The sequence below is a fragment of the Poecilia reticulata genome, chromosome 2 (genome assembly GCF_904066995.2).
Source record: "Poecilia reticulata chromosome 2, P_reticulata-male-v2, whole genome shotgun sequence".
Taxonomy (NCBI): Eukaryota; Metazoa; Chordata; class Actinopteri; order Cyprinodontiformes; family Poeciliidae; genus Poecilia; species Poecilia reticulata.
Genome location: NC_088831.1, coordinates 11,306,202 through 11,323,792, shown reverse-complemented (window position 1 = coordinate 11,323,792; position 17,591 = coordinate 11,306,202). Strand labels below are relative to the sequence as shown.

At 38.8% G+C, this 17,591-nt stretch overlaps 2 protein-coding genes across 6 annotated transcripts in view; one reads left to right on the top strand and one right to left on the bottom strand.

Moving 5' to 3' along the window:
- Positions 1-554: 554 nt before the first annotated feature.
- On the top strand, positions 555-7,160 carry LOC103476675 (calsequestrin-2-like). Its single transcript, XM_008429165.3, has 11 exons — positions 555-923; positions 1,938-2,022; positions 2,105-2,205; positions 2,752-2,860; positions 4,221-4,294; positions 4,768-4,898; positions 4,963-5,008; positions 5,102-5,156; positions 6,426-6,526; positions 6,617-6,691; positions 6,762-7,160. Exons 1-11 carry the CDS (start codon positions 576-578, stop codon positions 6,969-6,971), a joined length of 1,335 nt encoding a protein of 444 aa, XP_008427387.2. The 5' UTR covers positions 555-575; the 3' UTR covers positions 6,972-7,160.
- Positions 7,161-12,325: 5,165 nt separating this feature from the next.
- The window catches only part of LOC103476653 (vang-like protein 1), a 39,802-nt gene continuing 34,536 nt past the window's right edge, over positions 12,326-17,591 (bottom strand). For all 5 annotated transcript variants that reach the window (XM_008429130.3, XM_017307923.2, XM_008429154.3 and 2 more), the window contains 4 exons: positions 16,772-16,905; positions 15,072-15,219; positions 14,342-14,576; positions 12,326-14,180 (listed from right to left, as the gene is read on the bottom strand). In XM_008429130.3, coding sequence (XP_008427352.2) covers positions 13,920-14,180; positions 14,342-14,576; positions 15,072-15,219; positions 16,772-16,905 — 778 coding nt within the window. In that variant the 3' untranslated portion in view covers positions 12,326-13,919. The remainder of the gene's footprint in view (positions 14,181-14,341; positions 14,577-15,071; positions 15,220-16,771; positions 16,906-17,591) is intronic.

Here is a 17,591-nt window from a genome sequence, read left to right as displayed (position 1 = left end):
TTATTTTTTCTAGACAGCGTATATTAATTTAGTCCCTTTTAAGCCTCCATAGATTTTAATTGGCTCCTTAAAGAGAATTGCTGTGTATCCTTTTCACCAGTTCAGGTCAGATTGATTCAAGTCCTGAATGTTGGTTTCCCAAATTAAGAGAAACTAAAAAAAAAAAAAAAGTTAACAGAATAACGTGTGCAAAAAAAAAGACAGATCTAAATTGAATCATAGGAAGAGTACAGCAGTTATATAATTAGTCTACAGTTATGTATGGAACAAATAAATATGGAAAGCAGTCTTCCCATTTATTCTAATAATAAAAAAATACATTTTCTCTTCTTTATTTTTACCATTCTTCCATAAAATAGTTTTGTGGACTTCAGGCATTCTTTGTGCTAAAAATTCTGAAAAATTATGTATAAATGTTTTCTTTATGTTAAATGTATAAGAACATCACTGCCCTAATGGCTGACAAATTATTAATACAATATGTATGTCAGGTGAATCTTCTGCAAATGAGTTCAGTCCAATCAGCTTTCTAGTGAGGATGGGGAAAAGGAAATCCTCCTGAGAGCTGGACTGGAATGAGGCGAGGAAGAGGAGGAGACAGAGGACAAAAAGAGAAGAAGAGCTGGAACCACAGAGAAAATATTAACTGTTTTTATTTAACTAAACGTCATTCAGCGATGAAGCACGTCCTGCTGGCCGTTCTTTGGTCTGGCCTCAGCCTCCGACTGGTTCTGCACAGCAGAGCCGAGGAAGGTCTGGAGTTCCCAAACTTTGACGGCAAGGACCGGGTTCTGGACATTAATGAGCGCAACTACAAGAAGGCCCTGAAGAGGTACGACCTGCTGTGCCTGTTCTTCCACGAGCCGGTGCCGAACAACAAGGGCCTGCAGAAGCGCTTCCAGATGACGGAGCTGGTGCTTGAGGTGAAGCAGAGGCCAGAAACCTTACACTGATTATACAAATAAAATCAACTAAATGCATGATGAATCATCTGCAGGATTTATTGTTTTTCTTTTTCTACCAAAACGTGGATGAAAAAAGTCTCCAGTCTGATGCTTAGTCTCAACTAATTTTGCTTTTAAAGGCTTCACAATTGATTTTATTTATTGTTTCTTTATTTATTTTGGATGTCTAAAATGTCTTTCAGTTCCAGAGTTAAATGTTAATCAGAATTTAAAGTTTATTGATTTTTGAGAATGTGTTTTTGCATTATTAGCTTTATATTACTTAAAAATATCATTATTGTGACAAGACTAGATGTGATTTCTTTACTGCATATAAAGAATAATTTTGACTTTATCCTCCTGTTTGTCTGCTTTAGTATAACCTGAAGAAGTTGTTTTAATAACGTCAACTTGATTAATTCACTCCATTTATTTTTTACTTAAACCCATTATGTGATCTCTGGTGGATTGAATGCATGCAGTTGTTTCTGGGTCATTTCATTAATAATAACCGTTCTCAAAACCATTTAGAAACTCACAAATGATAATTTTTTAAATGAAAAATTAAGAGAAAGGATCAAGTTTTTACAGCTTGGGTTTGTAATTTTTTAGTTTTCTTTCTTAGTTCCAAAGGCAGAAGGCAATCCTGTAGCAGTCTGTCATCCAGTGGTTCTGAAGAAGCCTCTGACTGAAGACATTCTGATTTTGGAGGGGAATTGATGTCCAAAACGTCCCTGATTTTATAAAGAATCCTTCTTTGTGAAATTATCTCCAGATGTTGCAGAGAAAAAACAGAACCAGCATTCTTCATCAGGCTGGTTCTGATGAAGAATGGCGGCCATTTTAGATTTTTGGGAAGATGGAAACTTTTGACTACAAACCAGCTAATCTTAACAAGTGAGACAGACCAACCAAATCCCAGTGGATGGCAGTAAAATTGAGTGTGCTATAATTGAGACTAAAATAGTTTTTCTTTTTGCTCCGACTCTTCAGCTCACAGCTCAAGTCCTGGAGAATAAAGATATTGGTTTTGGAATGGTGGACTCCCAGAAAGACGCCAAAGTAGCAAACAAACTGGGTACAGCTTAGCATCTAACACTAATGATAATGATTGATTATCATTGATTATGTGTCTAAGTAATCCCTCTGGTCCCCATCAGGTCTGCAGGAAGTCGGAAGTGTTTATGTGTTTAAGGACGACCGCGTCATTGAGTTCGACGGGGAGCTTTCAGCAGACACCTTAGTGGAATTTCTATTGGATGTAAGTGGGAAAATACGGCATTTATCTCACAATTAGCCCCAAGTTTCATCTTCCTTAGACATGAAAACACAACTATTGTGCTTCCTAATATAAAATAACGACTCTAAGTAGTTTAATTTACACTGACTTACATTGAAAGGCTTGTGAAACCGGACTACATAACTTTTAAACAATTCATCCCTCACTTAAAGGACGCTAACGTTAGAGAAAATGTTACTGTCCAAATCGGCAAAATGCAAAATGACATTTTAATGTGTTATATTGGGATATTATAAACATAAATATGTAAATAACTGTTGGATTTTCAAGAATTGCTGCAGATTTTGGGTTTCTGAATTGGCCTCCAGAAAAGAATCTCGCACCATGATGCTGCCACCACCATGTTTCATAATTGCTGTTAGTATTCAGACCATATTTAGTTCAACATTTAGGACTCAAATAATTTGTAAAAGTCCCCAAAGTGTTTAAATATTGACCAACCACACAGGGTAAATAAAAAAACAAATGATTTCTGGAGTTGGACTGAAAATGATATTTTGCTTCCAGGTTCTGGAGGATCCGGTGGAGATCATCAACAACGCCATGGAGCTGCGGGCCTTTGAGAGGATGGAGGAGGACATCCGCCTCATCGGCTACTTCAGAGGAGAGGACTCACGTCAGTCCGTCCAAACGACAATTCACGTTTTAAATTATGTATTTAAAGCTGCAGCTCGTAACTTTTACTTGTTCAAACTGGCCCCATGATCTTATGAAAAGATCAATCTCTTCCATCTCCTCCCTGAACTGCACCACCCCTGATCAAAAACAACCAATCAGAGCCAGGAGGCGGGGCTTAATGCTCTCAAGCAACCTTGTGCTAAATGTGCTAATGGTGGAGAAACAACAGGAAAACTGTTAATCCACCATCATCTGTGGCTATGCTAACTAGCCTTAGCATTCACAACAGGTTTTGTTGACTGGCATGCACACGAGCCTGATTGACAGCACTAAGTCCCGCCTCCTAGCTCTGATTGGTTGTTTCTAGTTAGCACTGGGAGAAAGCAGAGAAGCTCAAATTGTTCACTACCATAACCACAGTTGGGCAGCAACAAGTTCCATTTACTTGAGCAACTTTTATGGTACAAATTACTTTTAGTAGTATTTTTACTATGTTGTATTTTTTACTTCTATTTGAGTAATTTTATTAAGTATTTCTACTCTTACTTGAGTGAAATTTCTGGATTTTTTTACTCACTTAATGAAAAACAAACATGTTTTAACCAAAAATTCACCAGAGACAGACACACACCTGCAGTTTTTGATAAAGTTTAACAAGTTTTTTATTGAGTTGGAAACATTTCTTTTGCCTGATTTTATGATTTTGAACTATTGTCATTTTTGGTCCTTAAAATACCAAAATTTCCATTTTACTTTATATTTTGGTCCATCTGAGTATGTAATTTTTAAATATTAAATAGTTTTTTAATCTTGAGTAATTTCTTGGACAGCTTCTGACTTTTTCTTTATTAAAATCATGTTGAAGTAGTGTTACTTTTACTTAGGTGCAATATCTGGGTACTTTAACCATCTCTGGTCACAACATGATAGATTTAACCAATATTGAAACTTTTTTTTAAATAAAAGTAACAACCTGCAGCTTTAATGGTTTAAAAAAGTAGCCGCTGTCTCATTGGTGTCCCAATGAGACACTGAGATGCTAATGGGATCCAGAGGCTAATGATGCTACATCACCATGAAGCCTGTTAAAGAGAAACCTGATTCCAGACACTCTCACTTCGTCTCAGGAGACGCTTTAAATAGCACCCAGCTTTTCATGTAGTAGGTCAAACTGCAATTATAGTCAAGAAAAAAAAAGAGACAAATGATGAGAGACAGATTTTTATTAAACTCCAAAATTTAGAAAACTGACCAAAGATGAAGCAGTTTGCTACTTTCTTCCCACATCAAAGCTTCTTTTAATTATGCTTCTCTTATTTATTCTTAACTAAATAACTTTTCTCTACTTGTTTTGTCAGATTACAAAGCTTTCCAGGAAGCCTCTGAGAGATTTCAACCGTACATCAAGTTTTTTGCAACATTTGATAAATCTGTAAGTAATAATAGTTCCTTTTCATCCATCTGTGGATTTTTAATATTAATTCTTTGATCAGATTTTTTTTTTGTTGCACTGAAATGTTTCAGATTAACAAATTTAAACTCAGACAAGATTGCAAGAGTAAACATAAAATTTAGCAGAACAGAGTAAATATTGTTTTTCTAGTACCATGCAAGCTGCTAGCTGGGTAAGTTTCCAGTTTTTACTAGCAAGGTAAGTTACCCATTTTTGCTAGCTGGGTAAGGTACTAGTTTTTGCTAGTTTGGTAAGACACCCTTTTATGCCAGTTCCTTTAATTGTTTATTGGAGAATTAAGATGTAAGTGTGGGTTCAAATGTCTCAGAAAAAATATTTATGGGGTTTTAGTACTGTAGAATAAAACCATATTTTAATTAACTGGTATTTAAAGCATTAGAAGAACTTCTAGTCGAATTACATTGACAGCTGGTTGCATTGCGTTGCTCTAGGTTGCCAAACATCTCTCCCTAAAGATGAATGAAGTGAATTTCTACGAGCCGTTCATGGAGGAGCCGGCCATCTTGCCTGGGAGACCTCTGTCTGAGCTGGACATCGTTGAGTTTGTCCACCAACACAGGAGGTACGTTCTGTAGAGGTCAGAGTTCAGACGAAGTAAAGCGTGACTTACAGTGTTATCGCTACAGGGCTACTCTGAGGAAGCTGCGGGCAGAAAACATGTTTGAGATTTGGGTGAGCAATGAAATCTTTGGAACTTAAATTAACTTTCTTTTCAATTATAGCAACCTCAGTTGATGTAAGACGTTTTTTTCTTCTGTTCTTTAGGAGGATGATATGGATGGGATACATATTGTTGCCTTCGCTGAGGAAGAAGATCCAGGTCTGTATTAATCTATTCAGATTTGAACTGTTTCAAATTGCACAGGAATGTGGGAAAAAGCATTTTTCACCTCACTTTGTAAAATCGCAAAATTTGGCTTGTAAATGTTGATCAGGTACAAAAAACCCCCAAAAATAACAGGACCCGTCTGACAACACGAAGTAGGATAAAAGAGCTTAAAAAGCAACACATTTTGCTCCAATCTCTAGCAGCTGCGTTTCCTTTGACCATATAATTTTGTCAATTTTAAATCACGATAATAAATTTGCTCAATGGAAACACACCAACTGATAAAAAGGTAGTTTATTTCACTGTTGAAATTTGTGTATTTTGGAAAACTGCAATGGAAACACTTTCTTTGCGTCATGTGATCATCAACCGGATGTTACTACTGGCAGAAATGATGAAGGCAACAGAAAGTGGTTATATAATCATGTCTTATGTTTTCAATGACTTATGTGAACGAACTTAATCATCTATTATTTTAATTACCATATGTTTTGTATTTAATTGAAACACTACAATTGTGAAATTATATATTTTTTAATGTTTGTGGAATGGCAAGAAAGTTATGCACACATTTATAATGAAAACTATCTGACTATCAGTTTAGAAATGTCATGATTTGGTGAGGTTGGGGTGGTGAGAGAGAATGCAAATACCCAGATGAGGTGATGAAGACAAGTTTAATGAGCAAGTAGCTCAGAACAGTCCAGTTCAGGCAGCATGACAGAAAACTAGCAACAGCTAAATACCAGTAGCAACTAAAAAGATAAAGACTGTAGAAGAGATTTGAGTAGACGTAGAACTTCACAGTACGACTGTGTGCAACAAAACGACAAGGATCTGACAAGGACAAAGGCAACAGGTGGGCTTAAGTACACAGAGGGTAATCAGGGAACTAGACACAGCTGGGAACAATCAACAGGGAAGACGGGACAGAGAATCACAGGGAAACAGGGCTAAACACAGAAAATCTCAAAATATCTACACAGAAAAACACGGACCACAGCAAGAAATGGTTACAAAGGAATTTTAAAACTTCAACACTCCAGAAAATACAAAAATCTTAACCAAGCCATTTACTTTTAAGAATCACCTAATATGGCCGAATTAAAAAAAAATCTGCATTGAAGAACAAAACTAAATTCCTCCACAGCAAGACAAAGTTTGTTTTTTCCCCTTAAATATTTTTGTAAATGTTTTTAGCAGTTTGAAATCTTTAGTTGTGTATCTTTTTTTCTTGTAAAACGAGGTTCATCTCTTCAGATGGCTACGAGTTCCTGGAGATCCTGAAAGACGTGGCGAGAGACAACACCAACAACCCGGAGCTGAGTATTGTCTGGATCGACCCCGATGACTTCCCTCTGGTTCTGCCTCACCCTCACATTTCCTCCCCTCCACAAAAACCCGAAAGTACCTGAAATAAAACATGAACCTGACGTGTGTTGTCCCTACAGCTGACCACTTACTGGGAAAAAACCTTCAAGTTGGATCTGTTCAGGCCCCAGATCGGCGTGGTCAACGTCACAGACGTAAGCAACGCCCAGATTAGAACTACTGAAAATGTTGGCGTTTAGTAAGACTGCGTGGACTTTGCTGCAGGCGGACAGCGTTTGGTTGGACATGTCCAACGATGAGGACCTGCCCACGGCAGAGGAGCTGGAGGACTGGATCGAGGACGTCCTGTCCGGCAGGGTGAACACCGAAGACGACGACGAATTCGCCGATGAGCGGGAAGACGAGTTCTACGTCTCAGAAGAAGGCGACGTAAATCCAGACGACGAGAACGACGGAGATGATGGAGACTATTAGCCTGCAAAAGTTAAAGTTTGGGTCCAGTCGTTAAAGAAACATTTAAGGTAGTGGCTTTATTAAATATGTAGATGGTAGATGCCTGAAGCTGTAGTTCTTCTTCTGATTAATTCCTCTTTGAATCTTAAAGGAAAAAATGGTGCAACAAATGAAAACGAGTTTTAGAAGAATAAAAGAAATGACGATACATACCGAGCCTGTGTATTTTTTTTAATCTCTAACCAATAACCTCTGAAAAGACATTTAATAAAAGAAAATCTCCTTTTTTCCTTATGTGCTGACCGATTGTTCGGTTAGCTTTAAAACCACAAATGAACATTTAGTTGACTCTCATGCCACTCCTGAGCTATCTATTAGCTTTGAAACTCTGATCAGGAACTTCTGATTTATTTCTGTTAAAATAGATTTAGATCAATTAAGAACCTGCGACAAGATTATGCTGAAAAAAATGAGGAAAAAAATTGTTTTATTCAATGTTTGCTAAGAAGGACTAAATTTAAGTGCATGCCAGACTTTTCAGATTTTTTCCCTCCTTGTACTTTACATTTATTTGCACATTAAAAAATTTCTGAAGCTAAATGTGTGTTTGTTTTTTCAAACACACACAGATTAGTCCTACTTTAAGCAAAATAAATCTCTTCCTCTTTCAGTGAACATTTTCATGCTAAATTATTCAAACATCCATTTGTAAATAATTCAGCCCCATAATGGTAGTGGACACCTGGACTTTGAGGCCCCTGGGGGCCCGGAAAACTTCATAATGAGAGCCACAGATAAAAAAAAAAAATACAAAACTCCACATGAATAAAAGATGCAAAGCTACACAAGAATCATTACGCGGGATAAACAGGATGTTAGTTCAGACAAGGTAAGTAAACATGTCACACTCTCTCTAGAGGAAATGAAGTCAGAGGTCAGAGGTCATAAAATCTAAATCTGACGTTTGTGTGGATTAAAAAAAACGAGGTGTGTGAAATACGTTAAGGCGTCGCTTTTCGCTCCAAACCAAACGCCGGCGGGTTTTCCTGTTTCGATTCAATCGCCACATAACCAGGTCATCACGGAGACGGAAACGAGGGGAAGGCAGCTTTCCATTTAGATGCAAATTCTCCAATCAGAGCCGACATTCGTTTAGCCGCGCGGCTCTGACGGGCCGGCGGCGAGCCAGTTACATCTGAGCTCCATGACGACAAGAAAACCATGAAATAAAAGAAAAGAAGAGGATGTTTGGTCCAGACGTGTCACCCAGCAGAGCGGGACGCTTAACGAACGACGACAGGCGGAGAGGGTTGGCGAGCCAGACCGGAAGTAAACCCTTATGGAGACGATAATTAGCTAAACAACGGCCTGTTTCAGAGTGACGGACTGCACGTGATGTCACGCTCTCCAGAACTCCGGCTGTCTGAAAACAGATAAAAATTGCTTTTATTCAGTTGATTTAACTTTAAAAATAGTCACAGGTGCTCAGTTTTCTGTTCTCAGCTGACAGGAGGGGCAGCCGGTCTGGTCTTCTGCTGCTGTAGCCCTTCCCTCCCTGAACGTCTGAACGTTATCTGCTGACTTCAAGAGTGGAAGAACGGGTCGCTTCGTTGGGAAAACGCTCTGATGCAATAATGAAGAGAAGAGTCATAATATTAGCAGAATAAAGACCAAATCTTACCTGAAGAAAGTCTTAAAATTCTGATAAAAAGTTATTTAAATTTTTGTTGTTGGAGTTCTCCTATTATTATGACTTTAGTCTCGCAATATTTAGCCTTTACTGTCATCTGACTTTATTCTCCTCCTACCATAATAACACATCGTTATTACAGTAGAATAACGATGTGTTATGCTACACATCGTTATTCTACGATAATGTAGAATAACGATTCTAACAGACCATATTTGTTCAAATAAGTATCTATGCGATACACTGATCAATATAGGCATGTCTACATTTTATTACGTTATGCACAAAAATAGGAGAAAAAAAAATATATATGGTAAATATGTTTTACTAACTCTCTAACTCTTACTTAATTAAAAGAAAAGTTTGAAACTGGAGGGAGCGGCTGAGCATTACCACTAGCCGACAGCTCAGTGTGGCTACTGCAGCTGGCAGCAAAAATAAAGTACGCCTTTATTTCTTACCATCTTCAGCGTAGAGCCTTTAAAACCACAAAATAAAATCTGAATATTTTCCTAGAAAACTCTGGTGTTTCTAGAAACACCTCTGACGTATCATAACTCATATCTAAGCAACATTTGAATCTTAGTTTGACTTCTACTATGGGTCTCAGCAGGTTGTTTACTGAGAAAAACACAGGTTATTCATTGCTACTTACTAGTCATTTTTGATGGTGCAGCTTGAACACACGCACACACACGCACACGCACACACACACACACACACACACACACACACACACACACACACACACACACACACACAGAATTAAACCACATTTTACTATAACGTTCTAATAGTTAATATAGTGAAAACAAACCTACGGACAGAGTTGTTCGGGTTCTCCAGAGCCGAGCACCGTCACCGTCATGTAAAAGAATTAGCACTTCGCTCAGTTCACTTTCAAACTACTTTGGTTGTTGTTTGTGAAAAATAGAGTAAAATAAAATAAAAAAATACTTGGGTTGTTGGTAAAGAAACTAACAGACTGGTCCCGACAGGAAGGTGAAACCCGTAATAGCATAGTAATCAGCTTACCTGATTTTCCACCGTGATTTCCTCTTCATGGCAGACCCCTCTTCTTTCCCTCAGCAGGTTTTCACCTCAGCTTCAATTAAAAAATGTGCTTAATTTCCCAAAATGGCCTTATATTGTTTGATCTTAAATTTAGGGGGGAGTTTTTATCGTTATAAAACTCCCTGTGTGGCTTCTTCGGGTCATTTTCTCCTATAGGAGGCGCCAATCATAATACTCCAGGCTGCACCTGCAGCTGTCCAGATGGTGCGTTTGCTGCTTCAGGACATTCGAGCACCGCTCTGCCACACATCGTCTCCCAGTCAAAAACAGCCCAACATACACTGGAAATTTTTTATTAAAAGAATAAAACGCAGCTGCATAAAATAAAACTGGCTGAAGCGAAGCTGCAATCCTAAATAACAAGCAGCATCACAGCAGTTTTACAAATGCTCATAAAAAGTGTTTTATTATCATCAATATTTCTTCTGCTTCTTTGACTTTTTTAAAGATTTTTTGCAAATATTAATGTTGTGCAACTGAAAAGGACCTGAAAATTCATAGTCAGAAGCCTGACCGTGGACAGAGAGGGCCGTAGCCAGGCAACAGTGGGACAGATGGGGACGAAAAAGGCAGGACACACACACACACACACACACACACACACACACACACACACACACACACACACACACACACACACAGATGTGCATGTTTACATAAATGCAGTGTAAAAACAGGAGGCAACGCCATGTTACGATCAGAAGGTAAACCATACATATTTTGTTTTGTTTTTGATCAGCTTTATACACCTGTGCCAATCCTAGTATGACCACCAGGGGGCAGTAGAGGCTACAATGATTCCTGACCTCTGTGATTTGTGTCACTTTGCAAAGTGCAGCAGGCACAGAAAGACAAACAGGAGGGATTTCTTAGCTCACATTGGAGTATTTTTGTTGTTATCAGGCAAAAAAAGCATGAATCCGTCTGAGTCCTCCTTAAAGGGACTGACCTCGAAGGATTGGATGTTTATAAGACGCCAGGCGGTAGAAGGAAAAACCAGATGATCCAGTTGGGACGGCGGTTCCACCCTGCTGATCCGCCTCCGCCGATTCTTGTTCCGATACAACGAAGCGATAAGAAGCGCTTCGTTGTATCGAAGCGCTTCTTAAAACCTTTTGAGCTCGGGAGAAAACGTTTTACACTACTCTGCAAATGTATTTACCTCTTAGTCAAAAATAAAAAAATAAAATAAAATCTGGAAAGTGCGGCGGGTAGTTTTCGTTACTCTGATAGATATAAAACCCTGAATTTTCCTTCATTAGATTTTTTTTATAATCAGAAAAAAAAACGAATTCGGACTTTAATCTTCTAAAATTAAAGTCACAAAAAATAGGTAGTACTGCTGAGATAAAAATCAAAACTCTGAGGGTAAACTCAGAATTTGCACAAAAAAAAAAATCTGGGATTAAAGTCATAATTTTGAGAAAAAAATATGTAACTCTGAAATTAGTCAAAACTTTGAGAAACAATTATAATTGAGATTAAAGTAACAATTTTGAGAACAAAACTTGTAATTCTGAGATTAAAGTCATAATTTTGTTGTAGCTGAATATATTTCCCCTTACACATTATGTCCTCCATCGTATGGAAAGATATATATATATATATATATATATATATATATATATATATATATATATATATATATATATATATATATATATATATATATATGACCCTCCGAACCTTCGCATGAAGACTAAAACCTCTCAACTCTGGGTCTTTCTGGATCCATAAATGTTTTTGCATGGGTCTATGTGATGTTTGGTTTGTGTTGGCTGCGTGTTTATATTAAAAGTTATAATTATTAAGTTATAATTTTGGCAGATGACATCACCGTCCTCCATCTTGCTCCAAAACAAACCAAAGTGGGCTACTTCATTTAAATTCTTCAGATTTTCAGCTGTTGTACAATGTGTAGCTTCTTTTGTTTTGAACTTCAATAAAGATTTGGAATAAGAAGAAATTTGTCTCATTTCAAGAAATGTTTAAAGATAGCAATGCTTTCTCACTAACACAGCTTTCTCTCTCCACAATAATTGAATTCTGCCAATACAGGGTATGCAGCCGTGACCGTTACGTGTATAACATGACTGTTCAACTGTGCTTTGGTTTCGGAGGTTGTCTGAACAATTATATTCACATTGTTGACTTACTTTCTGCTGATTATGCAGCAAACGGGTAAAAAAATGGAAAAAAAATCCATAGCTAAAATGCTAGTTTTTTCAAAAACAAAAGTTGCACAAATGAACATTTTAACGGCACAAACCTGCACTAACCACTCAGACTATTTACTGGATTTTTTGATGTGGGTGGGGTGTCATCTTCACACAGCTGTTGGAATGGCCCAGTCAAAGTCCAGAATAAGTCAAACTGCAGCTCTCCATTGAAAATCGAGCTAATATCCAAATTAGAATGTGCAAAATTTTCAGTTTGTAGAGGGATAACGGTCAGGGGGTGGAAATAAGTGCATGCCACACTTTTCAGATTTTCCTCTATCACATCAAATACCAATAAAATGTTCTGGTTTGTAGTTTTAACTGGACAAAATGTTACAAGAGCAAGAAGACTGCTACATTTTGCCCCCATTTTCATTCACAATAGAAACCAGTTCTTTATAAAAACGCTTTTAATGTGTAAAAAAACATTAAGATCTGTCATTTAAAGTCTGGAAACGTTTGCTTGAAAAGGGTAAAGCAGATGTAGAACTGACAGGATGTGCTGCTACGTGGTGCAGAGTCGCTCTGCAGAAATCAGTAGTTATTTTTTTATTTCAAAACTCGCAGCTCTGTCTCGTCATGTCAGGCAGATGCGGCAGACACAAACGCCCTGAGAGGATTACTGAACCTTTGTGGAAGAGTTCACGACTTTGGGTGCGAGTTCGTTTTGACTTTCTGGTTATCCAACCCGCCGTCGCTGATGATGATGATGATGTTGATGCACCCGGAGAACTGCAGATTAAATCCAAAACTGTTTCTTTTACATCTGTCTTCCAGTTCCAAACAAAGACATCAGTTCTGAGTCTCTGTTGGGAACTTTAGAGTGAATTTTTCCAGACATGTTTGGCTTCGGGTTCTCAAAAAAAAAAAAAAAATCCATCAAACATGACAAACGGCGCCCTACAAGAGCTTAAACACCGCAAACTTTTACATTAACTAGGATTTTATGTGTTAAACCAACATAAGGAGGACATAACTGTGCAGAGAAAGGAAAATATTTTAACAGATAAAAATCTGAAAAGTGTGGTGTGCTTTTATTTTCAGCCGCTTTCACTCATCCCCCTATTTAGGAGTATATTTTTCAGAATTAAATATTTTGTATGATTTTCCTTCAGTGCCCTATTTATGTTGGTTCATCAAATAAAATCCCAAGTTTGCAGCTGAAAATGTGGAAAAGTTAAAGTGGCAGTATTATGTAAAATACATTTTCTTTTAGCTTTACATCATGTTTTGATGTTATTTCCTCATAACAATTTCATGCATGTTTGAGAAATCCTTTGATCTCCAAGGTTACCATTCAGCTGTGCAAACGTCTGGTTCGACCTTGCTCTGCCTTCAATACGAAGCTCCTCCCCCGATCAGCTCCTTCAGACTAGCCAGCAGCAATTAGCAAACACCTGGTGGAGCTGCTGAGCTCATTACAGGAGCCACTTCTCAGTGAAAACGCTGATGAAAACGTTACTAAAGGGTTAATAAAGGAGAAATGTTGTGGTCACTTCCTGAAGGCGGAGTTTCAGAAACATTAGGAGTTTCTTAAAGATACAGAGGCCCAATTTCAGAGTTAAATTACAAAGTCCAATTTCTCTTACATCATATTTGATATGTAAAGCATTTTTACAACAACTGAAGGTGGCATAATTACCTGATTGTGTTATAAAATGGTTCCATGTATCTGGAAATACAATATACTGCCCCTTTAATACTTTTGAAAGGGACTGTATACTCAGACATACAGTATTGTGCACAACCTAATCTCGATCAAACCCGTGAGTGAAATCCTGCAACAATTCTTCTTTTCACCAAGTCAAACATTAAAATAGCAATAATTTTAGACATGATATATAAATTCATTTATATATATATACTAATATATATTAAAAACAAAGAAAAGTACATATAAAAAACTTCAAACCCTAATTAGCAACATTTGAAAGCAACGTGACATGGTGAGGAATAAACAAACACAACAGAAAAATAGCTGGTGTCCTACACCGAGGTTTCAGACTGTAGTCGCAGGACAAACTTGTGAGATTTTGGGTCGATGTATTCCTCCGACATCTGGACGTAAGGGATCTTCCTGGACGTCACCACCAGGCAGAAGTCCACACACTTGAGCAAGAAGACGCTTCCGTCCTTCAGGCCGCTGGTTACCGATGCCTCGCTGATCAGAGTCCAGCGGCGGCCCAGCCAGTGGTCCTTGCCGTACTGCAGGGTGGGTCCCGGCGTCAGGTAGCCCTCCAGGAACGCCTGAACAGAAAACAGCACAAAGCAGGAGGAAGTAACAGACCCAATGCAGCACGCAAGATACCGCTAAAAGCTGTTAGCGACGATGATGAGCTGCTAGCTGTCAAGTTGTCAACATCTAAAATGTCAATCCTGATTGGACCATCAGAAGGTCGGGCGCTGACCTTGGGCGTCAGGTTGTTGGTGATGCAGAAGGCCAGGTGCTGCTGGATGCTCTCCATGCTGTGGCAGTGCTGCTGCTTGGTGGTCCTCAGGTACTTCTGCAGGGCGCGCGCCATGGAGGGAAAGATGGCTTGAGCCGCCTCTCGGGGGTCCATCACGTCCCCTGGGGCCTTCTTCGGCTCCTCCTCCTGCATGCGCTTGATGTGGGTGAAGGCCTCCTCTACTGCCACCACCAGTCTGGGAGGAAGCACAGCAAACAAATGAGGAACAGCTATGGCACACCTGTCCAACTCTGACTTCATTTTAAAGGGTCAGTTTTATCCATCCATCCATTTTCTTTACACCCTGGTCCCTTAGTGGGGTCGGGAGGGTTGCTGGTGCCCATCTCCGGCTAACGTTCCGGGCGAGAGGCGGGATACACCCTGGACAGTTCGCCAGTCTGTTGCATATGTAATATCAATTTACTTTTAGCTTTACATCATGTTATGATGTTATTCCCTGGAGTTGATTCTTTCATTCATGTTTGAGAAATCCTTTAATCTCACGCATGGTTGGACTAACTAACTCTGTCTCTGTAGGTGGAGGGAGAGTTTGTTTTCCCTCCACCAAACTTTCCTCATTTGATTCCTGCCTTCAAATTTCAGATGGCGAGATAAGATGGCTCTCTAATTATGAGAATTTTGTCCTTCGTTTTTGTCGCACAAGTTTAATTTCCGTGGCTTACAAACTCACCGCGCCCTGCGTTTGCGGATACGCCTCTCGTGCTCGGCCTCTTCGTAGTAGAGCTCGTTGTGGCTGGTGTCGCGGCGCCGGGCTGCGGCCGCGATCATGGCTCTGGACTGGGACTGGGCTATTCCCGCTGAGGCGTTGTTCCCCGGACCTGAAATCAGCAGAAATCAACAGACTTGAAGAGAAATCAAAGAAAAAGCTCATCCGTCATTGTAAAAATCACTTAAAGTCGCTCGGGTGCTTAGAAACGACATTTAATCAAGCAGATTATCGTCTCTCTCTCAAAACGCTGCAGAAAGAGAAGCAGAGGAAGCCTCTGAGCAGCTGCTGCAGAATAAAAATGAAGAATAGCGACACTCGAGGGAGGAACGACAACCGTCTACTGACTTAAGGTGGCTAACTCGAGCGGCTAACGTAAGCGCCTGAATGAATCTTGAGTACGCCTCAGGGACGGTGATAATTTAATGGAGGGGTTGTGTTACATTCCTGCCAGCTGACACCAGCGTGAAACTTTTTCCTCAACCTGTGGCATGCAGACTGAAGAGTGCTGTGTGTTTGAGCAGCAGAAACATCTCCGCATACTTACTGTCCCACAGGTAGGTTTTCAGTCTAGCCTCAAAGACGTCTTAAAGGGGTTAGCGTCGGGGCAAATGAGGAGAAATAAAGTTATTATGAAGGAGATCAACTCAGCCTGCTTGCAGTTTTGCACATTAAGTACAAATCATCCAGGCTTCATGCAACTTTCCACAATTATGTTGCATTAAGAGATCAATTTCTGCCTTCCAGCATCCAAATGTCCCGTAAACGAGTTAATACAAGCTGCTGGGTTGAAAAGGCAGATTTTCTGCTTCATTTCGGGGCTCATTAATATATTTTTTCATCAGAAACTGTGAGTTTATCACAGAAGGTGCTGGCAACACTGTTCAGAGTGGGAGTGGTTACTGAGGGAAGAAAACGGCATAAATGTGTTTAAAAATAAAGCACAGAAATGTGTTAAATCAAGATCATAAAAGTTCCTAAAGGGCCAGAATGTATTGATAAAACCCGTTAAAATATAAATAAAGTCTTAAAATTAAATAATACTGAACATATTTACAGTCACTCCAGGATTTTATGATTGTTTTTGTGATTTTTCTTTGCAATAAAAAAGTGTTTGTGGTAGTAATTTAGAAATATTTGCTCCTATGTATGATGGCAAATGTGACTTTTTATCAGTCAACATAAAGTACGCTGTTATCTTGACGGTTCTATTTAGAGTTTAGAGGGAGAATTTTGACTTTTTACTCTCATAATTTTGACTTTTTGTCCCTCATAGTTTTGTCTTTTTTCTCATAATTTTGACTTTTTTTCCCCCAGACCCCCACACCCCAAATTCTGATATTTGATCTTAGAAGATTAAAGTCAGAATAATTCTGGTACATTCTAAGAAAAAAGTCTAAATTCTGAGAAAATAAAAGTCAAAATTTTGTGAAAAAATAATTTAAAAAATGTCTATGGCCCAAATTCTCTTCCGTTAAAAACTGCTTTCATTGAAATGATAAAATATGATTTAAGCGTACAATGGCTAATTTCAAGGTTCTGTTTACTTGTCCTGTGGGCCACATAAGACCTCATGGCGGGCCAAATTAGGCCCACTGGCCTTGGGTTTGACACTGATGTGCAGAAGTGTTATAAAAAGCCCAAATACGCTCCAGACGACTCACCGTCCACGTTGTAGACCTTGAGGCCGGCCAGGTGCTTGGCTGCCCGGGACTTGGATGCAGAAAGCAGAGCCGGGTTGTGGATGGGGAAGTCGCAGTAGTAGTGCTCTATGACGGCCAGGGCGGCCCGCTGAATACTGGAGGAAACAAGAGGAAGCAGAATCAGAGAGGCGTTGAGGCCCAAAGCTGCTCTGGACTGATGGACAAGGAAACAGGAAAACACGCCACAAGACATTTCCCTTTCAGTATAAGGTACTAGAAACCTGCTGCAGGTCTGAAAATGCTCCTGAGGAAGACGAAATAACAGATGGAGGAGATTTTTGGCTCACTTTCAAATATATATGACTCAAAAAGAAGCATTTCTTGAGGATTAAAGCGCCGCCCAGCAGGGAGCATGAAGGAACCATGGAGGAATCATGAAAAACAAATTAGAAAGTATTTACACTCCTTCAGCCTTTCACATTTAATCAGTGAACAACTACAAACAGATTATTTCACTTATTAAAAGGCAAAACTGTCTTGTTATAAATAAAAAAATGAAACTAGAACTTATTTCCTAATTGAAAAGTTACTTGTAAGTTGGTTTTGTCTTATTCCAAGTATTATAAGATATTTACAATAGAAACTAGACAAAAAAATGTTTTCAGTGTAAGTAGTTGGAAAATAATTAGTAATTTTCAATCTTTTCACTAAAAAGTGTAGTTAGTTATGCTCTCCACAAATACGGATTTAAAGGAAGAACTAATTCTGAATATACTTTTATTTATTTTAACATTTTGATGTGTATTGGCTGCATTTAGCTAGACGTAATGTTTGAATTGTT